At 45.8% G+C, this 21,815-nt stretch overlaps 2 protein-coding genes and 1 non-coding gene across 6 annotated transcripts in view; 2 read left to right on the forward strand and 1 right to left on the reverse strand.

Moving 5' to 3' along the window:
• Nucleotides 1-14,322, forward strand: part of INPP5B (inositol polyphosphate-5-phosphatase B) — a 46,993-nt gene extending 32,671 nt beyond the window's left edge. Inside the window, 11 exon segments of the mRNA XM_049617450.1 lie at nt 689-800; nt 2,785-2,894; nt 3,841-3,976; nt 5,254-5,364; nt 6,310-6,472; nt 7,303-7,538; nt 8,308-8,421; nt 11,209-11,293; nt 11,693-11,820; nt 13,125-13,236; nt 13,487-14,322. Of these exon segments, the coding sequence (XP_049473407.1) occupies nt 689-800; nt 2,785-2,894; nt 3,841-3,976; nt 5,254-5,364; nt 6,310-6,472; nt 7,303-7,538; nt 8,308-8,421; nt 11,209-11,293; nt 11,693-11,820; nt 13,125-13,236; nt 13,487-13,602 (1,423 nt within the window). The 3' untranslated portion in view covers nt 13,603-14,322.
• On the reverse strand, nt 9,179-9,282 carry LOC125913805 (U6 spliceosomal RNA). The gene has a single exon (XR_007455101.1). It is a non-coding gene; the product is annotated as a U6 spliceosomal RNA (small nuclear RNA).
• A 1,083-nt stretch (nt 14,323-15,405) lies between the features above and the next one.
• The window catches only part of MTF1 (metal regulatory transcription factor 1), a 41,881-nt gene continuing 35,471 nt past the window's right edge, over nt 15,406-21,815 (forward strand). For 2 of the 4 annotated variants that reach the window (XM_049617451.1, XM_049617454.1), the window contains exon 1: nt 15,492-17,597. In XM_049617451.1, the coding sequence (XP_049473408.1) occupies nt 17,190-17,597 (408 nt within the window). In that variant the 5' untranslated portion in view covers nt 15,492-17,189. The other 2 variants (XM_049617452.1, XM_049617453.1) reach the window with 2 other exon arrangements.

The following is a 21,815-nucleotide window of genomic DNA, read 5'->3' on the forward strand; positions in this document are numbered from 1 at the left end:
GTGGGTGCATTTATCGTGCGTGTCTCCTGCTATGCATTCTCCAGTGCCTGGCTGCTGGCTTCAGATAGAGCAGTAGCGGACCTTATGGGATGTGCACGGTCATCTGGGAATGCTTGGTTATCCTTCTCCCAAAGCAGCAGGTGTAATAAAACACCTGCCACACTTCGCACAAAGAGCCAACCAAGGATACAGTGGGGGTTTAACTCAGACTCCCCTGTGAAGGTTGAGCTTTGTTTCAGAGGAACTCAGCTCTAGAAACAAAGGCGGAGAGTGTGTTTTGTGGACTGCGATGTGCACGGAGGCGACATGATGGCATCATCTGGTGCGGGGTCCCTGAGCAATCGACATGACACCCAATATTTGATCTCTGGTGCCTCGTCCTAGAAGTGAGGTGAATGGTGGTCTTGCTTTTAGACCTGATTAGGCTGTCTTTCCAACCACACAAGAATAAAGTAGTCCAGGATGACTCCAGGCTGTTTCTCATGAAACTGGAGCAAGGTCCCGGAGTCAGCAGCATGTTAGCAGTGGCGTGAAATGGGATGGCAAGAGACAAGATTTCCTGAACAGCTGGGTCCCTTCCCTCCCAGCCCCCAAGAAGCCGAGTCTCAGGGCGCTCCCGTCAGAAGCACCCTGGCGAGGATGGGGGAAGTCCCGCCTAAACTGTGAACTTTGTGCTCTGTCCTCACAGTGTGATCTTGTGGCTGGGGGACCTCAACTACAGGATAGAAGAGCTGGATGTGGAAACGGTGAAAAAGCTCATCGAGGAGAAAGCCTTCCAGACGCTGTATGCATATGATCAGGTACACACAGCCACCTGTGCCCTCTTAGGCAGCTGTCCCGCCACTGTGAGGACACAGGAAGGCCTGGCTTCCCAACCCTCGGCCTCTTCTTCCTCCGCTGGGCAGGCTTCCCTGAGAAGCTGATGGCCTGTCATTTCTCTTTTTTCTGCCTTCCCTCATCCATGGCTGCCTCCCCATCGGCTCTTCCCTCGAGGCGCCTCATCCCCCTTGGGGGCAGGAACGTGTGTTCTCTCTCTCAGTCTCTCTCTCCCCCTCCCCTTTCCCCTGGTGCTTGCGTGTTCATTCATTTATTCAAGAAGGGGCTAAAAGGTTGCCAAGTTTCTCATAGAGATCCTTAGTGTGTTTAAGATGATTTGTTAAATTGTTTTCTGAGTGAGCCTCCTCTGCCCCCTCCTGCTCTTCAACCAGACTTGTCCAGTGTAAATGACAGCCGTTTCTCCTGAGCGGCTTTCTTCACTCCTGCCAGGAACCAGTTCTGGAACCTGCTGTTCTCCACCGTGGTCTGGGTCAGCGTTTCTTGCTCAGAGCATGAGCCATTTCACAGGACAAGAGATGTGTGTCTCGCTGGCTTCCTTGAGGCTACTCGTCCCTGTAGGTTTCAAAACCATTCAAGTGGTCAGGGTTGTTCAGAAGGTTCAAGTCCCTTTTCTTTTTAGTCTGTAGCCGCCTTCTTATTGTCACCAGTCTCAGTCTTTCTGTTAACCTTTTTGTCCCCTGATGCACATCAGTCAGAGGGGGAAACATCTCAACTTTGTTGTGTCTTTCTTTTATGGAATCATCTCCTTTTTGACCATTTTTCTCTCCAGTTCCTTTCCTTTCCTTACGTGTTTTTTCTCTTTTATTCCTGTTTCCGCATTAAGCCAATCTGCTCAAAACTGTTTACTGCATCTATATTCTTGAGTGAGGCATTCTAGCTTCCCTGGTGGTTTCCTGCTGACCTCCTCTTGCCTTCTTTTCTGGTCTTTCTTCAAGTAACAGTACCTGTTTTGTGTATTCTTTGCTTTCCAGATGGTTTTAAGGTCTTTACATACTGATTTAAGACTCCTCTTAACGTTAATATCTACATTTTTATTGTTTCTGCGGCCTTTTCCTTAGTAGTTTTTTTTTTTTAGGCATTCCTATTTTGGGGAATTTGGCAACTGTTGTCCCCTGAATAGCTGCCACCCTGTGTCCAGTGCTAGCTGGCAGTTCTTCATCAGTCCATGGCGGGCCAAGCTTGGTCCCCCCGGGAGGAGACAGGAGCACCTGTGGTTGTTCATCTCCCTGAGAGTGTGATCTGGAAGGAGCTCCTCAAATGAGTGCAGCAGGAGGAATGCTGGCTATTCTCAGGATGCACTAGGCACTATTCTAAGCTGACAGTTCTTTCCAACAGCCCCAGGGGGCAGACTCTCTTGCCAATCCAGAATTTGCAGAGGGGGGACATCAAGGCACAGAGCTTCCCCTGGTTCAAATAACTCATTTGATAAACTCCTTTAGAAAACTGTTTAAATTTACATTTAATTCATACTTGTTTTGGTATACTTCTATTTCTACGTACATGAAAGTCCCCTTTGCTTTTTGCACTGTATCTTTCCAGACCCTTTTCCATGTAGTCCTCTCTCCATGTACAGTGGGAACAACTGTGTTACGCACATGAAACGTCTGATACTTGGAAGGAGAAGCTCCGTGTCTGTTGGTACCTGATCCTCTTAGGGACGTCTCAGTAAGACGGTACTCAGGTCCCTTGGATGCAGGTACACTCTTAGAAAAGAGCCTTAAAAACTGTACAGCAGGCAAAGGAGTGGTCAGCTTACTCCCCTTCCTAGGATTTCGTTCTCAGAATCTTACAGAATAACTTTCTCCTGGGCCTTTCCCTTTAGGTTAGGGTTCAACTTCCAGATTAAAGCCCTTTCCTCTGCTAATTCAAGGTTTCAGTTTTTTTATCTTGAGGTTTTTTGTTTTTTTTGTTGTTGTTTTTTTCCCCCCCTTCCATCCTTTTACACAGCTGAAAACTCAGGTCACGGCCAAGACTGTCTTCGAAGGCTTCACTGAAGGCGAGCTCACGTTCCAGCCCACGTATAAGTATGATACTGGCTCCGACGACTGGGACACCAGGTAGGTAGGGAGTTGTGCAAATGGAAACCCAGAAATTTCGGGAAGCACTTGCCCCCATGGACCTAAAGAAGGAGATAGGAATCCTTTGACTTCCCCGTGTTTTGCACTCTGGTCAAACGTTTTCCCTCAGTATCTGCTCATTCAGCAGCCCTACCTTCCCACATGTTTTCTTTTCGACTGCCTTAGGCTTTGTTCCACAATAATTTACTTTTCAGTTATGCTTAGGGTGATAGGATGATTCTAAGCAGCTTAGCTTGTACTTGGTCACTACATAGGAGTTTATCGTTTTTCTTAGTGCTTATGGCATGCCTCACATTATGTCACACACTTCTATGACCTCATCTAATCATCCCTACAGCCACCGGAAGTAGGTGTGATTTATTATCCTCAATTCTTAGATCGGAGAACGGAGGCATGCACAAATTCAAGAGCCTCTCAAGGGGCACCTGGAGCGTGCGACTCTTGATCTTGAGGTTGTGAGTTCGAGAGCCCCATGGTGGGCATAGAGATTACTTAAAAATAAAAATCTTAAAAAAAAAAAAAAAGAGATAAGAAATAAAGAGCCTCCCAAACAGGGAAGTGTAGAGCCAGGATTCTAACCTAGGCAGTAGGAATTCAGAGCCTGTTTACACCACCATCTTTTAAGGGCCACAGAGTGCTTACTTGCAGGTTGCCTTTTTCATCTCATCCCCATAGGAGGGTAAAGAGCAGGGAATCATTCTGAACCGTGTTTGGCTTAGAGACCTAGCAGCTGTTTTGGGTGATACCCACAGGGTACATGCTGTCCCCTGGTGGGCCCGAAGCACTGTGCCTTCTTGGGTCCCTGGGCCTGCATGCACATGCATTTGGAGGCCCTGGCCTGTCTCCCCAGCTGAGCCAGGGTGCCATCCAGGCACTGGGCACTGGTGTGCCTGTGTGGGCCCCCAGCGCAGACTTTGCATTTCAGTGAGAAGTGTCGTGCTCCTGCCTGGTGTGACCGGGTCCTCTGGAAAGGGAAGAACATCACTCAGCTGAGTTACCAGAGCCACATGGCCCTGAAGACCAGTGACCACAAGCCTGTCAGCTCAGTGTTTGACATTGGGGTAGGTGGGGAGCTGATACCCCTTGCGATCACTCTGTAGGGAACTGGTTCTCATAACCACCTTTGTCGTTTTGGTCTCCTCCTCCCCACCTGAGTGTGAGAAAGCTTTTAAATGTTTTTAAGGGTGCCTGGCTGGCTCAGTCTGTAGAGCATGTGACTCTCGATCTTGGGGTTGTGAGTTTGAATCCCATGTTGGGTGTAGAGAATACTTAAAAATTAAAAAAAAATTTAAATAACAGTGTTTTAATTTAAATCCAATTCATAATTATTTTCGTATATTTCTCCTATGTATTTCTACATACATGGAAGTTTTCCTTTTTTTTTTTTTTTTTTTTTTGGACTATGTCTTTCTAGGCCTTTTTCTATGCATGTAGAAATATGTCAGTGTCCTATATACAACACAGAGGATGTTTTTTCTTTTTGTAAAAGAGATCATCTTATGCAGATTGTTCTGAGAGAATATCTTTTTTTTCCCTACTGACTATGTCTTAGGAGATCTTTCTATGTCAGTAAAGGTAGAGCTCCCTCCTCCTCCCACTTCTGCTGACTCTGTATGAGCTTATTTCCCACATCCTGGCTAATACTGAATTTTATCACTCTGAAATTTCTGCCAACCCAATGAGCCAAAAGGAAAAGATATGTCATTATTATAGATTACATTTCTTTGATTGCCAGGTTGAACATCTCTTTATTTATTATCTCTTCTCCTGTGACTTCTGTTTCTTTATTTTACCAATTTTCGAGGGTTCAGGTAGAGGCATATCAGAATCTGTGAGGATGTGGTGGCTTGAAAAAAGCCTAATGGATGTTACAAAGTTTTATTATTGGAAAGTGACAAAAATTGTGTTTATAATTCACAATACCGAAGGGAAGGCCTGATAGAATCTTAGCTGATGGAGCACAGGTTACAAAAGCTTGAGAAATGCCACTTTAAATCAAACCCTAGAGAAGTTTCTCGCCGCAGGCCTGTTGACAGGCAGCAGAGTCACTGGACATCTTTCTGCCCCAGCTCTGCGACCTGGCAGAGCTCCCAACCAAGCTTTCACTCCAGTGTCTTCTCAGCTAATCAGGAAGCGGTTGGCTTTACCACAAGTTCAGCCTCTGGAGGACCCTCCGGAGACTATTGTTAATTGGGTTCTTTGTTAATTAATTAAATCTATTTAGTCTTCACTTTCTGTGTGGCTGTCAACTGCTCTTTCCCAATACTGTGCATGTCTTCTTTACTGAAAAGGAGGAAATGGGCAGAAGGCAACTCAGGCTCTGATGTCTCCCTCCCAGGTGAAGGTGGTCAATGAAGAACGTTACCGGAAGACTCTGGAGGAGATTGTTCGCTCCCTGGATAAGATGGAAAATGCCAACATTCCTTCTGTGTTCCTTTCTAAGCGAGAGGTAGGAAGGACATGTTAAGAGCATTGGCACGAGGCTCTTCTATTCATAGAACTTAAGTCTCATCTTCAAGGTCTCGGAATTCCAGGAGGCACCAGTCCGACCACTGGGCTCTAGTCTTCTTGACTGATAGGCTGCCACTAGTTAAAGCGAGGCTGCTGATGTTGGCTGAGAGGAGGGGGTTGTTGATTTAGATGATGTTCATCTCCTGATCGTCTATATCAGAAGCCTTTCACCTTTGGCTCCTATGTTTCACCCACACATGGGCCATTCATGTATTAAATGATGGCATAGATGAGCCAAAAGGTGTTGTGTTTGATTTTAGTGTAACTGGGTAGGTATTCTGGCGGGGGGCGGGGGGGGGGGGCGGTTCTTCCTCCCAATGTTTTGCTCTGACTGAGATTAAATTGAATCAATTTCTTGGGTAGACATGTGTTGGTGGGAAGCGAGGCAGTGTAGAAAAGGGATGGGTAGTGGAGGAAGTCAAGTTAGGGCTGAAGATTTTTCATGGAAGAGCTACAGCCTAGATTGTTGAGAATAGACAATACCAAGAAGCCAATCAAAAGGAGATTTATGGCGAGGGTATTGTTAATGCCCTAGAGGTCCAGCTACTTGGAAAGTTGTGCTTGGTCTTCATGTTTGGGGGTGCACTTTGTAAAGGGTATCTTGGAAATGGTCTTTGGATATAAAAGATAGAAGATTTGAACTTTGATTCCTTCAGGAAATTTATTTATAAAACATGAAGTTTTTGGATTCCTGGGTTGAACATAGACAGCTGGTCTTAGTGGAGCTGTGGCCTCCCTGGTAAATGCCTAAATCAGAAACGTGATTCAAAAGAGGTAGTCCTTCATTTTCTTTACAGAAAGGGCAAAGATTGCTCAGTTGGGGTGGCTGGGCAGGTTGCCGAGAAGAGAGCACCGGTCTGACTGGTCCCGGTCTTGTCCCCAGTTCTGTTTTCAGAATGTGAAGTACATGCAGTTACAAGTACAGTCCTTTATAATCCATAATGGACAAGTGCCATGTCAGTTTGAGTTCATCAACAAGCCTGACGAAGAGTCCTACTGTAAGCAGTGGCTGAATGCCAACCCCAGCAGAGGCTTCCTCCTGCCAGGTAAGGCCTCTCTTCCTAATTTCCCGGTTGCTGGTTTGGGGAACACTCTACCCTGCCTATTTTCCTAAAATAAGCTTTTTTGTTCCTGAGTGTTTTGTTGTCTGATTGAAACTTCTAAAAGCCCTGTGGATGTGAACCATCCATGAATAAAATATAAAAACAGTAAAGGGCAGGAGTTCAGCTTGAAAAGCTTTCTCAGCCATCTATGTGTTCCATAATTTCACAGAAAGAGAAGACAGAAGACCTCTGGGAAGCAGGTGCTGCTGTCGAAGGACCCATTTTCACTGTCTGCCTCACTATAATCAGCTCCCAGCGTCTGCTCTTGTAGGGAAAGATAACGGGGTGGTAATCCAGAAATTATATCTGGCCCTGGAATGTACCATTCATGTCTTTCCCCTGACTGCTCCTTTGCACTCTGCATCGTGCTGTGTGGCAGAGGGATTAAGCCTGTTTTGTGGACAGTTCGCAGGCTGATATTTGCATTATATTTTCTGCTGGATCAGGTGTCTTCATCTGACCTGGCCCAGGGCAAGCGCCTTGATCCATGCCTTCAATTCTATTAATAATTCTAACTTGAGCTGTGCTCCTTTGTACTTGGATTTCATAGCAATGGCCTATTTCACATGTTTTTGTTTGTTGTTTTCATATTCCCACTTGGACTATAAACTCCTTGTTCATGTGTCCTCTGAGTGCTGAGCACATACATACTTGTTGGTTGGCTGATTCGTCTTATTTCCTTTCCCAGCCCTTTGTGCCTGATCCTTGCCCCCTCTGTCCCCTTTCCTCTTGGCCTCTCACCAGCCAACATTACTTTTAATGTTATTCCTCAGATTCTGCCATTGAGATCGAACTGGAGCTATTTGTAAATAAGACCACGGCTACAAAGCTCAACTCAGGTGAAGACAAAATTGAAGACATTCTGGTTTTGCACTTGGACAGGGGAAAGGATTACTTTTTGTCCGTGACAGGGAACTACCTGCCCAGCTGTTTTGGATCTCCCATCCATACACTGTGCTACATGAGGGAGCCAATCTTGGACCTGCCGCTTGAAACTATTAGAGAGCTGGTGAGTTATATGCCACAGGGAACCATCTAGAACTGTAGCAGCCGAGCCAGTCAAACAAGATAGTCTCTGTCTTTCGTACATAATTCATTAGAGAAACTCAGCCATGGATACTAAGATATGAAGCTTCCCTGGCTCCTAATTTTATTCCTTTTTTTTTGTTTCAATCATCACTTGGTCATTCTTCAGCCCGAACTAAATTTTCTGAGACATCGAAGGCTCCTATGGGGAGAATTCGAGTACAAGGGGACTAATTTAGAGCAGATTTATAGTGATATGCATTTTTCCCCCTTCGAATGCACTTTTTTGATTTAGGGACTCTTGATTTCTATCCTCTTCATTCTATAAGGTGAAAACAGAGGCCCAGTAAGGAGAGTAATTGGTCACAGGTCACATGGTGAGTTAACAGTGGACCTGACCCCTGCATTTAGGTTTTTGGACTCCCAAGTCTGTGTCCTTACCTCACAGACCACATTCTCACCCTGGTTCTGACAGTGAAATGCTGTTGACAGGATGTGTTTTCCAGAAGACAATGTGTATTTCACCTGACCCATTGAAACTGCTTGCTGTAACCCACTCCTAATTCTCAAAAATCACCTTTTGTACCTTGATTCTCCCACTTGATTTCATTTGCCCGTGGAATGTTTGCTTAGGGGATTGCAATGCTTTCCTTCTTCCATGGGTTCGCTGCCCCCATGGTCAGTATTTTGGAGCTAGCCTGTCAGAAGTTCCATTGGTGGGCCTTCAGACTATGTTTTTTATTTCTTTTCAGACTCTGATGCCACTACAGACTGAAGATGATGGGATCCAGTTGGAGAACCCCATGGGGATCCCCAAAGAGCTCTGGATGATGGTTGATTACCTGTACCAAAATGCTATCCAGCAGGTAGGTGGTGGTTAAGCAGTCAGACCTGATTGAGGCCAGGCTGCCTTGGGAAAGAACATCAGCTCGAAGAACTTTTGGTATAAGAAGCTTTTACCCCAAGGAACCTGTGAAAAGCTTTTCCTCCCCTAGGGAGTGAACGGGGGATAGATTCATGTTTCACACTCCCGTGAGACCTTGCTATTACATACAGCACTTGATTACCCCAAGGGAAGCAGCCTTGCATAGGATGGCCTTCGAGGCACAGCATGTTTCCCCGACCTGGTCTCTGGGGTCCTCCAAGTAGAAAGACATCTGGATTCTTCTCAGGATGTCAGCCTGCTATCCTTATGAGGAACTCTTGCCAGTTTCTGGGAAGGGGAGGGGCTAACTTGTCGATGAGCCAGACCAATGTAGGAGACCAGATGGAGACCCCAGGCCTTGAGTCAGGAAGCCTGACTTCAAGAGTGATTTGGGCAAGCTTCATGAAATCAGATTGGTCAGTTTCACTGAGTCATTCATACAGGGAGAAGACTAATACAAACTAGAGTCTATCACAGCTCTACCACCTGGGAGCAGCATACGGTTTTATGACATTCTCTTTTCATTTCTCCCCACTCCTCACATTTATCATTACAGTGTACCAAACACTGTTCTAAGTGTTTCACAGCATTGCCTCAATTAGTTCTTACTATGGCTCTCAGATGAAGAACCAGAGGTCCAGGAGGCTAGGTAACTTGGTCAAAACCCCAACGCTGATAAATGAGTAGGATTGGAATTTGAACTCAGGGAATTTGTCTGTAGAAGTCACCTCCTTGAGCAGGGGCCATGCTAATCTTATGTGTATCATTTCAGTTTTGGTACACATGCTGCTGAAGTGAGCAGAGAAGTTACTTTTTTTTTTTTTAACATTTATTTAGTTATTTTAATTAAAAAAATTTTTTAATGTTTATTATTTTTGAGAGAGAGAGACAGAGACAGAGAACAAGGAGGGGCAGAGAGAAAGGGAGACAGAATTGGAAGCAGGCTCCAGGCTCTGATCTGTCAACACAGAGCTTGACGCAGGGCTCAAACCCACAGACTGCGAGATCATGACTTGAGCTGAAGTCGGCCGCTTAACCAACTGAGCCACCCGGGCGCCCCTATTTTTATTTATTTTTGAGAGAGAGAGAGAGAGAGAGAGAGAGACCGACCATGAACATGGCAGAGGGAGAGGGGCAAGAAAGAGGGGGACAGAGGATCCAAAGCCAACTTTGCACTGACAGTATAGAGCCCGATGTAGGGCTTAAACCACGAACTGTGAGATCATGACCTGAACCCAAGTTGGACGCTTAACCAACTGAGCCACCCAGGAGCCCCCAGAAATCACATTCTTAAGTATTGTGCTAATCTACCTTCTCTGTAGAGCTCCGTTCAAGTGTAACTTTTGAGCAATACATAGAATATTATTATTCAGTTATATGGCATTAAGTCATTTAGTAAAATGATTATAAAGCATGCTAGGACTCATGGAAATACCTTTATTGCCATAATCTTGTTTTCACAAGGCAGGGAGGTGCCTTTTTCTTTTTTTAATTTCATTTTTTTTAATTTACATCTGAATTAGTTAACATATAGTGCAATAATGATTTCAGGAGTAGATTCCTTAATGCCCCTTACCCATTTAGCCCATCCCCCTTCCCACACCCCCTCCAGTAACCCTCTGTTTGTTCTCCATATTTATGAGTCTCTTATGCTTTGTCCCCCTCCCTGTTTTTGTATTATTTTTGTTTCCCTTCCCTTATGTTCATCTGTTCTGTGTCTTAAAGTCCTCATATGAGTGAAGTCATATGATATTTGTCTTTCTCTGACTAATTTCACTTAGCATAATACCCTCCAGTTCCATCCACGTAGTTGCAAATGGCAAGATTTCATTCTTTTTGATTGCTGAGTAATACTCCATTGTATATATATACACCACACCTTCTTTATCCACTCATCCATCGATGGACATTTGGGCTCTTTCCATACTTTGGCTATTGTTGATAGTGCTGCTATAATCATGGGGGTGCATGTGTCCCTTTGAAACAGCACACCTGTATCCCTTCAATAAATACCTAGTAGTGCAATTGCTGGGTTGTAGGGTAATTCTATTTTTAATTTTTTGGGGGGACCTCCATCCTGTTTTCCAGAGTGGCTGCACCAGCCTGCATTCCCAAGGGGGGTGCCTTTTTAACTTTCTCCATCTTATAAATGATATATTTTCTGCACGTTTTTCTTTTTCTGGTTAATCCCTCTGTAACACTGCAGGAAACATAGCTACTTTTAAGTTTTCCCTTATCATTGTGTATAGTATGCCATACCTATAGTGTTGTGTTCTTTTCTTTTAATGTTTGTTTATTTTGAGAGAGAAAGAGCATGAGCAGGAGAGGAGCAGAGAGAGGGGGAGAGAGAAAATCTCAAGCAGGCTCCATGCTGTCAGCGCAGAGCCCAACGTGAGGCTCGATCTCACGAATCATGAGATCGTGACCTGAGCCGAAATCAAGAGCCGGACACTTAACCACCTGAACCACCCACGTGCGCCCTATAGTTTTATAATAGATGTTTTATCACTTTAAAGACCTGTCGTGGGAGCATGCTTGGGAAGGCCTGAAAGATGAATTAACCACATCAGCCCTAAATTTATCAGGGTGTTTACCAGTGTGATTCAAAGGCCTCGCTACACCGCTCACTCCCTTTTTACACCTTGCTGGTGATCATATTTCTAGGTCCGGAAATCATGGCCGATTTTCTGAGAATATAATGATCCTGTGACTTTCTTTCCTTTTGCAGGAAGATCTGTTTCAGCAGCCAGGCCTGAGGTCAGAATTTGAGCATATCAGGGACTGTTTGGATACTGGAATGATTGATGCCCTCTGTATCCTTCAGGCACTCATGTGTGCGTGCATGCCTGTGTGTGTGTGTGTGTGTGTGTGTGTGTGTGTGTGTGTGTTTGTATGACTACGATTAAGAGGTGAGAGAAAAGAAAGAACAGTATCTTAAGGCTCAAAATCTGATCTTGTGTCCTCAGCTATCATATTTTTCTTAAAGTTTGCATAGAGAAGACTTTACAACTTTAAGCAACTGATATAGCAGGAACTCATGAAGGCCCAGCTAAGCTGACAAAGAGCTTGGCCCCCTTCACTGTGTCAGGCTGGCATCCTAGCTCTGAGTGGAGAGCCTGACTGGGCAGGCTGCACTTCTGGCCTGTGCTCCTTCCTGGGCCTTTTCCTAACCATGGCACAGCATCGCCTTTTCCTTAACGATGGGCCAAAAGCCGCCAACAATCATTCTGTGGCTGAAGCCCTGCTGCTTTTCCTGGAGAGCCTGCCAGAGCCTGTCATCTGCTACAGCGCCTACCATAACTGCTTGGAGTGTTCTGGCAGCTACACAGCAAGTAAACAGGTGAGGGGAAGCGTTAAGCATCAGCACACACGTGTTGCAGCCCCGGGCCTCATGGGGCCTGAGGGAACAAAGTGGGCGAAGTCCCTCAGACACAGTGTCCTAGTAACTCAGCTCCAGAGCTTTCCTTCCCAAACCTGTTCTTCCTTTCATGTCCGCTTTTCTTTTAGTGGCTTCACCCTTAATTCCAGTGACTCAACCCAGAAACCTGAGTCATTTCTGAGTCGTCCTCCGCTCACCTCCCACATGCCCAGTTCCCTTGATCTGTCACCCGTCGTCTTCTGTTCTCGCGCACTCACCTTGGTTGAGTCCTGGATTCAGTCTGTCCCTCTGCTGATTTGTTTTGTATACGGCCCTCAGACCATGTGCTCTAAAGCTCTCGTTATGCCACTGTTGGTCAAAAACCACACATGGCTCTCCATTGCCAGTTAATGATTTTCTTAAACAAATACTCAAGACTTTTCATGATCTGGCCTAGTGGTTCACACATGTAACATGCCATGGCAGAATAATCTAGAAAACTTGCTAATAATATGGGTTCCAGAGCCTCACCCCACATCCACCGAACCAGAATCTCTTTTGGAATATTTCTTGTGCGAGCTTCCCGACTGATAACGATGATGTGCCAATAGCTGGAGTACGCATTGAATTCTGTCCTGATCGACCGTTCTCGGCTTAGCGCCTGTTCAAACAGTGGTGCTCCTGCTAAAATTGACTTCTTGGTTTGTTCTCTCTCCTTATCTCACTGTTTTCCTTCTCTTGCCTTTTTTACACTTTCTTTTGCCCTAATCCTTACCTCTGCAAGCCCAGTCTCGTCTTCAAGACCCAGCTGAAAATGTCTTCCATTCCCCTACATCTTTTGAGAGCACATAGTTAGAATATCAACCCCTAAATTTTTTTTAATGTTTTTATTTATTTTTGAGACAGAGAGAGACAGAGCACGAGCAGGGGAGGGGCAGAGAGAGATGGAGACACAGAATCTGAAGCAAGCTCCAGGCGCTGAGCTGAGAGCACAGAGCCCGATGTGGGGCTCAAACTCACAGACTGCGAGATCATGACCCTAGCCGAAGTCGGACGCTTAACCGACTGAGCCACCCAGGCGCCCCTAGAATATTGACCTCTAAATGCACACGGTGCTTGATCTGTCCTTCTCTTTTGACTCTTGTGCAGAGTGCTAAGTGATCAGGACTTTCTTTGCATAGCCTTACTAATGTCCTGGGATCGTGCACTCAGTTGCTGGAATATAGCAGATGCCTAACAGATGACTGACTGACTGAAAAGACAAATCCCAATTCTCCCTCTTTCAGGTCATTTCTACCCTCCCCACATTCCACCAAAATGTCTTCAACTACTTGATGGCGTTTTTGCGAGAATTACTGAAAAAATCAGCAAAAAATCATTTGGATGAGAATATTCTAGGTAAGCAGCCAAGTGTCTGTGGAAAGCATCTCTGCAAACCGAGACTCATTAGCAGAAATGTCCTTGAGGGAGGTCCCAAGACCACCGCCGTGGAACTAAAATCTCCAGCTCTGGGCACAGTTCACCCTCATGCAGCTTTTGTTTTTCAAGCAGAAAATAACGCTTTGGGGCACTCCTCCCAACTCAACAACACAAGAAGAAGTAGTGCTTCTTTTGCTGAATTGTTTTGTTTTCTGTGTTTTTCATGCAGCTAGCATATTTGGCAGCTTACTGCTTCGAAACCCAGCTGGTCACCAAAAGCTTGACATGGCAGAGAAGAAGAAGGCTCAAGAATTTATTCACCAGTTCCTCTGCAACTTACCCTGAGCCTATCTCCTCTCCTATTTTATTTGAGGCAGCCGATTACCAGCCCCACCTGTTTCAGATCAAGAAGATATGAGGGTTCTTGGAAGCAAAAGCGGCAGCTGCCTGTTTTCCTGAGCCCAGACCCCCCCAACCCCCCGTTGCTGTCACACTCATTGGTACTGTGAGTCGTGAAGACCTGGGGGGAATCCACCACAATAAAACTGACAGTCAGTGTTCAGCTTTAGTTATTTAACACAGATCTATTTTTAAAAATTTTAAAGATGTTTAAATAACTGTACTTCTTGTGCTCACTCAGCCAGCCTTCCTCCAGGGCATTGTCAGTGCCTTCCCTGTAGCCTGGGCCGAGCTCCCCATGATCAGATATTTGAACAAACTTTGGGGTCCTGAAGGGAGAATGAATTGGACAGCAAGAATGCAAATGGGATCTGCTGGGTAAACAGGTCACAGCCACCCCAGATGCTTCCAGTTCTCTAAGCGCATGTGTATATGTATGTACAAAGCCTACCCCCCTTCCTACTCAGATGTGGCTCAACAGCTCTGGGGCTGGCACTCAGCCTCTGAGGGCAATACAGTGGCTTGAAAATGAAAATACTGAAGAAATTGGTGTTGTGGTGAAACAAATGGGATTTTCTGGGTCAGCAAATCCTCTAAACTGTATATGATGCATCCCCTTTCTCATATGTGTAATATATTTTAATGATAAATGTATTTTTAACAGTGGTTGTTTGTATGTTTTTCTCTCTTAAGAGAGGGCAGTTGGACTTTTTTGTGGCTTAAGCATTTGGGCAGCTGGTCAGGGGCCAGGCATCTATTTCTTTGGCCCCTGGCCAATCTGGTGGGTGACGATCACTACTCATAGCTTTCAAGCAACGGATGTACAGGCATGGCCAGAACCCCTTGACCCTGATGTAGTCTCCGGGAGTTGTCCCACCCTGAATATCCTAGAGAAGTAGCTTATGGGGAAAACAGGCAGTGACTTCCGGGAGGTTCTAACAGATTTAACAAGCATTTTGAAGAGACAGAATAACGAAGGTACACGCAAAATCGCTTCTTGGGCACTTGAACGCCTAGACTCCCTGGCTGTGTAAAATGTGACCAAGACGCAGGCCAACAGGATGACTGTGAACGGTCAAAGAGAGGGAATGGCCAGTAGGTGGCGCTGACTGGCCCGGGCGGGAGTCCAGTAGAAGCCGGCAGTCTGCAGGGCGAAAAGTTGGGACCGACGGCCTGGGCTGTCGTGAGGAAGGGAGTGGAGCGTCTTGTGCGCGCGCGAGGGGAAGAGGCGGCGCCGTCCTTTGGCTGCGCTTGGAGTACTCCCTGGTTCTGCCATTTGGATCCGATCTTCCTTTCCTGATCCCAGCTACTATACTAACTTTGGTGATGAGGGTAAGCTGGGAATGTCACAGCCTTGCAGGCTCCCCTTGCGGGTCCCAGCTAGAACTCGGATGGCCGACTGTGGTCCCTCCCGTAGGAGTTGTGGCTGCGAGGGTGAGGGCGGTCAGCGTAAGCCGGGCTGAGGCTGCTTTCGACTAGTGGTTGAGGGGTTCGACCCGTTTTCCTTGCGTGTGGTGCCACAGAACAGACGCCCCGACTCCCGGCCGGCTGCGGGCACGGCCGGCGCTTCTCAGCGCGGGGCAAACTTACTGTCCCGCGGCGCCTCCACCGCGCCCCGCCCCGCCCCTCCTGCTCGCCAATTGGAGGCCCGAGCTCAGCCCCCACACCGCCTAAGCCAACCAGAAGCGCCAGAGAGAGGCGGGGCCGGTATCTCCTCCTTCCTCCGGAAAGCGGAAGCGGAAGTGACGTTTGGGGAAGGTGGGGGCAATCATGGTGCCGCTGGGGAGGGGAGAAGCTGCCGCTGCCGCCGTTGCCGGGAGCCGCGGAGGTAAAAGGCGAAACTAGACGCGGCCTGGGCTCGGGGCTTCCCGGGGGGCGCGGGACTTAGGCTCCCTCCTGAAGCATTTCCCAGTAGAGACCCCACTCTGGTCACCATAGGGACCCCACCCCTCCTCCGTTTCCATGGGGATGGGTATCCAGCCCCCCTTGCCTGTTTCCATGGAGACCCGGACCCTGCCTCTCTTCGCCCGGCTTGGAGCCCCCCAGCCTGTCTTCGGATTTTTCCGTGTAGCCCTGGCTGGGGGCTGTCCCAGTCAGGTTCCTTTTCCCAGCCTTCTCTCAAGGGTGCTCCGTTTGTACTACTCGTGTGCCACCCTCAAGCCTCCTGGTCTTGTTTGTTCCGGACAGTTGGGTCTCCGCTTAGCTGCTGATGGTGCCGGGGAAGCCCTGAGGGGCCGCCGGTGCTCTTATCTCTCCTCCGATGCAGCGAAATGTGCATCTACCCGGGTTGCGTAAGCCAGAGCAAGGGGTCGGGCCGGTTCCTCCCGGATCCAATCCCTTGGCCTGTCTCTGGTAACTACCTCTCTGTCTAGCCGCCCCACTCCGTAAAGGTTCACTTTCTAACCCAGGACAGAGGAGAGAGATAAAGTGTAAAGCCAGACTGAAAACGAAAAGTGATGTGCTGATTATTTTTAAATTTCGTTCTGCCTGCCAAACCCAGATTTGTAGAACCGGTGTGTTTGCAGCTAAAGGAAGAAGAACTAATCCAGAACAGAAAAGATTTCAAATTTGGTATCCTTCCTGTGAGAACATATCTTTCGAAGAGAGGATGTCTTCCCAAGAGAGTATATCTGCAGGTCTTTCATTCATTTAACTGACATCTCCTGAACTCCTAGTGTCATCGTATTGTGCTAGGGAGAGTAGAAACAAAAATAAGACTCACCATTCTCTCTCGCCGCAGAGAGCACACTATACAAGCATAGGTCTAGTACATTGCATAGGACACCACATTGTTTTAGGAGATAAATAGATATAATGGTCTTCTTTGGATATGCCTGACTAGGGATCAGACCGTCTACCCAGAAGCTGAAACATCTGTTCTAGGAAGGAGGGAATGAATTCACACTTGCTTTCCCTACTATTACCAGACATTGTGCTTTAATGAACATTATCTCTTTTACTCTGTGTAACAACTCTGAGAGAACGGGGATTACCAGTCCCACCTTATCCATAAGAAAGATGGAGCACAGAAAAGTTACCCAGGTACTAAGTGGCAAAGCTGGAATTTGTGGGTAGGTGACCCTGCCTCCAAAGTTCCACTTCCACAATGGACTACACTGCCTCGTGGTCTAATCTGGGGCATATCTGAATGGGGTTTTCTTACTTTAGGATGTGTAATAACTCAGCCTTGAAGCAGTTTGTCCTCTTCTCCCCTTTAAGTTTGGCAGTAAGGCATGTATGGAAGGTCTTAAGAACTACTTATTTCTTCAGTTGGGTGTGTGTGTGTGTGTGTGTGTGTAAGGCATTGCTTTTCCTTTAAAATGACTTGATGGTTTCAAAGTTAAACTTTAAAAAATATGATTCCCAAGGAAGATGATTTTCATTTACTTTGGCCTCTTCTTCAAGTGAGAGGAAAAATGTGCCCTGTGGTTGCCAAGGAGGTCCCAGGGTATGGCTCTAACTCTGGCTTTGTCCTCTTGCAGATAGGTCATTACCTTTCCATTTCTCACAATTGGGCTGAGCACGATTGAACCATGGGGGAACACAGTCCGGACGACAACATCATCTACTTTGAGGCAGAGGAAGATGAGCTGACCCCCGATGACAAGATGCTCAGGTTTGTGGATAAAAACGGACTGGTGCCTTCCTCATCTGGAACTGTTTATGATAGGACAACTGTTCTTATTGAGCAGGACCCTGGCACTTTGGAGGATGAAGATGATGATGGACAGTGTGGAGAACACTTGCCTTTTCTAGTAGGGGGTGAAGAGGGCTTTCACCTAATAGATCATGAAGCAATGTCCCAGGGTTATGTGCAACACATTATCTCACCAGATCAGATTCATTTAACAATAAACCCTGGTTCCACGCCCATGCCAAGAAATATCGAAGGTGCAACTCTCACTCTGCAGTCGGAATGTCCAGAAACGAAACGTAAAGAAGTAAGTAAAGCAGTGGGTGAGGGCCCAGGTTTGCTTTGGAGAAAAATCCTTACACAACTCGCATTGGCCGTTTTAGCTGGGGAATAAAGGAGTCCCTGGAATGAGGACCTACAATGGCTTTGCTTGTCCGCAACACATAATGCTTCATATTTTGTTGTGACTGCTTTCTGGAACTTTTGGTTTGTATAGCCATATTGAAATTGGAGAAAGCTAATTTATAATTTTTCACCTTTTCTTGCCCACATCGTAAAATCAAATAGAAATTTCATTGAGGTAAGTCCATGTTTCTGAGGCTGAAATAACTAAATTTGGCTTATCTCTGGAGTGTGTATAAATGATTTGTTTGGGAGATGAGTATCTGCTGAAATATGCTTTATTTTTGTAGTGAATATTTGATGATTAACAAAGCCTCGCTTTCTGTTGTAAGAAATTCAGGCAAGAGACAGTAAACGAGAGCAGGTGATCTAAAATAAGTTTTCGTGCTCATACTTAGCTACTGTGAGTAAGGTAATGTATGTCACAATGGTTGGAAAACCGTAAAGCATTGTGCAAATTGTACTGGTAGTGATCATCAGCAGAATGATATGGGTTAAAGGTAACGATAGACATTATCTAGGAACTGATTACAGGTCAATTAGAAAAAACAGATCACTGGTAATTGCAGCGTCAGGGACTAAATGTAAACTGTTACCAAACAGACGTGGGATAAATCGCTTAGCAAAATATTTTTTCTCTTAGGCTGTAATTAAGGCCTTGAAACGGGAGAATTTTATTATTCATGCCATATGGCTTTCCCATGACTAGCCGTAGAATCTCAGAGCTGGAAGCAACCATAGAGAAACCAACCGTCTTGTCCTCCCTCCCACCTCACGCAGGCATTTCTCTACAGCATCTCTGACATTAGTTCATCTGGTGTCTGCTTGAACACTTGCAGAATGACGAGAGCTCAGTGTTTCCCTGCTCAGCCCAATCCATTTATTGGCCAGCTCTGATTGTTAGAAAGCTTCTGCTTGTATAGAGCCAAAAAACCTGCCTTCCTGGAGCTGCTGCTCACTGGTTCTAATTCCGCCTTCCTGCGCAACAGCAGGTTCAACCTTCCTCTCCCAGGACAGATCATGGATTTCTTTGAACATCATGGATGTCTCTTTATCTTCTCTTGTACAGGCTAAACACCTCGATTTACTTAAATAGTCCTCTTTGACATTTTTCCCTGATTTCTCATCAGTCCGGTCACCTTGGATTGTGTGAATTCCAGTTATCTGACGTCTTCTTAAAAATTCATAACTGAGCACAATCTCACAAGTGTGAGGCAGCCAGCACTGAATAGTGTGTGACCCTTATCTTTTAATCTGGACACTGTACTGTAATTGCTGTATAGGCTGTATTTTATTAGCAATGACAAGCTGTCGGCTTGTACTTGGAAACCTCTAGAATAGTGATTCTTAACTGGGGGCAGTTTTGCTCCTCGGAAGACATTTAGCAATGTCTGGAGACATTTTGGTTGTCATACTGGGGAAGTGCTGCTGCAGTCCAGTGGGTAGAGGCCAAAGATCCTGTTAGACATTCTGTAATATACAGGACAGCCCCCTGCAACAAAGAATTACCTGGGCCAAAATGTTGATTGGCTGTTTTCCAATAAAACTTTCTTTGCAAAACAGCCAGTCGGCTAGATTTTACCCGCTGGCTGGAGTTTGCCAACCCCTGGATGAGAACATAGGGAGTTTAGGGAATAGTTGAAAAGAAGGATGGACAGGTAGCAGAGATCCAGACATGGAAGGTGGTGATAACATGCTGAGGGCTTTGGACTGTATTGGGGAAATAGTGGGGAACCATTGAAGGTGTCTGAGCCAAGGATTCATATGGTTAGAGTAGCATTTTAGAAATATTGCTCTGGTAGCAGTGGTAGCTTGATTTCCCAGTTAGGAGGGGTTGTAGTTTAGATTTGGGGTTTTGTTTGAGTCTGATGAAGGGTAATGGTCTTGTGTTTGAAGAATGAATTGCGTATGATTCAAAGGATTCATCCATTTTTCTAAGTATGTTGGGTTCTTCTCTGTCTTAGTTCAGGGACCCCACGGATGATTGATGGAGCTTCAGGACTAGGAAGCAAGTAGTTAGAGTGCACCGTGATAGGTGCTTTAACAGAGGCCTGTACAGCATGCTATGTCAGGCTGAGGAGAAAGTGTCAGACTCTGCTGCTCCCCTCACCTTCCGGGAATGGTGAGTCCCATCAGAGGAATCAAGAAGTCCGGAAGAGGAGAAAGTTTGGTGGGGAAACTGATGAGTTTGTTTGGAGTATAGTGAATGTTTAGTCTTTGAGGAAAAGTGAATCAAACAAGTTGAGAAGCCCTTTGGAAATGTAGATCTGAAGTCAAGGAAATGGCTCAGGATTCACGAATGGGCAGTAGGTCAAAGCATGGGCAGTTTACTCAAGACAGGAGTTTAAGAGTTGGCCAGAGAATGTGAAGGTTAAAAAGAGAAAGGGGAACCAGAGATCACATAATCAAAGAGATGGGTGGAAAACGGTGTTGTGGAAGGCGAGGGAAGAGTGTCAAGAAACAGAACTATTCTGTGTGACCCTGCAGAGGGGTTGGGGGACCCAAGAGAAGCCACTGGTTCTGTATCTGTGCCATTGATCACACCACGAGAAGTTTTTCGGTAGAGCACTGGGGGCCGAGGCCAGCTTCCAGTGATGGAGAAGTGAGTGGGTGGTGAGGAAACCGGAGGAAGGAAGTGTCAAGTTGGTTTAGGGTTTTTTTACTATGGTAGTTGGAGGAAGAAGAGTGATGAGGTAGTAGCAGCTCAAGGGGTGGGGGTTGGGGGGGTGGTGAATCATTTCTTTAGCACAGAAAACTTGAACATGGCTTAGAGCCTAAACTGCAGGCCATCCCCAGTTAATGATTACTATGTGAAAGCGCTTCGAGCACAAATGTTTGGGAAACATTAAGTTGAATCAAGACAGAGGTTTGTTTATTACGGAATTTCTCTGAATTGTTGATGTGCTCATAACTACTGAGGAAGGAAATGCAGAATTCTCCAAATGTTGTGAACTTGGGAAACCATTTTCAGGTCTTATTTCCAAGGTCAGTATTTTGTGGAACCCATTTTGGGAAATGCTGATCTAGACAGAAAAGGAGGAGATGGTAGGGCGGGAATGATTATGCAATCACTTATATGAGCTGTCACTTTCCCACTACAGGTCTTCCTTGACTTACGGTGCGGTTATGTCCCGATAAACCCATTCTAAGTTGAAAATAGTGCATCGAAAACACCTAACCTACGATCTCGTAGCTTAGTCTAGCGTGTCTTAAACGTGTTCAGAGCCCTTACATTAACCTACAGTTGGGCAGAATCATCTCAAAGCCAATTTTATCATGACGTGTTGACCAGCTCATGTAATTGATTGAATACTGTACTGAAAGTGACAAACAGAATGGTTGTATGGTCACAGAAAAGCTGGAAGTATATCGGTTGTTTACCCTTGTAATCTCAGGGCTGACTGGGAGCTGTGGCTCCCTGCTGCTGCCCAGAGTCACATGAAAGTACCCTACCTCATATCACTAGCCCGGGAAAAGATCCAAATTCACAATTTGAAGTACAGTTTCTCCTGGATGCATGTGGTTTTCTCACCATTGGAAAGTGGAACCATTATAAGGTGGGGACTGTACTTGCAGCCTGGTTGACTATTCATGTGTTCAGGTCTTGTTGAGTAGATAAGGTCAAGAGTACTGTGAGCACCTTGTTCAGTCTACTGTGGATTTAGCTCACTGTACTTTTATCCCACCATATCTTTCCATTCTGTCCATGAAGCCTACATGGAAGATTCTAGAAATTTTAAAAAATCAGTTGATGTGAGGGAGAAGCATCAATGGCTTTTAGTCTTTGAAAATGTTGCTTATTGAGCAGGCCTTCAGGGGACTTGACTTCTTGAAACACCATTTTACTTTAGCTTTTTCTTTAACAATAAGTGGGGTGGGGAGGACACTGAAATTCATTTAAATGGTCTGAGAGGCCAATGTTTATGACTATTTGATAACACTTTTCATGATTTCTGTATTCCCTCTTTTCCCTTTTTTTTTTTTTTTTTTAAACTTGGGCTTTTTCTTCCTTCATCTCCATGTACAGGTATTACTCTTGAGAAATCACATCATTTGATAACTAGTTAGTCTTCTTGGCCTCGCAAGCAGCTTATTTTCTGAGTCAGATTTTAGCCTGATTTTC

The sequence above is a fragment of the Panthera uncia genome (genome assembly GCF_023721935.1).
Source record: "Panthera uncia isolate 11264 chromosome C1 unlocalized genomic scaffold, Puncia_PCG_1.0 HiC_scaffold_4, whole genome shotgun sequence".
Taxonomy (NCBI): domain Eukaryota; kingdom Metazoa; phylum Chordata; class Mammalia; order Carnivora; family Felidae; genus Panthera; species Panthera uncia.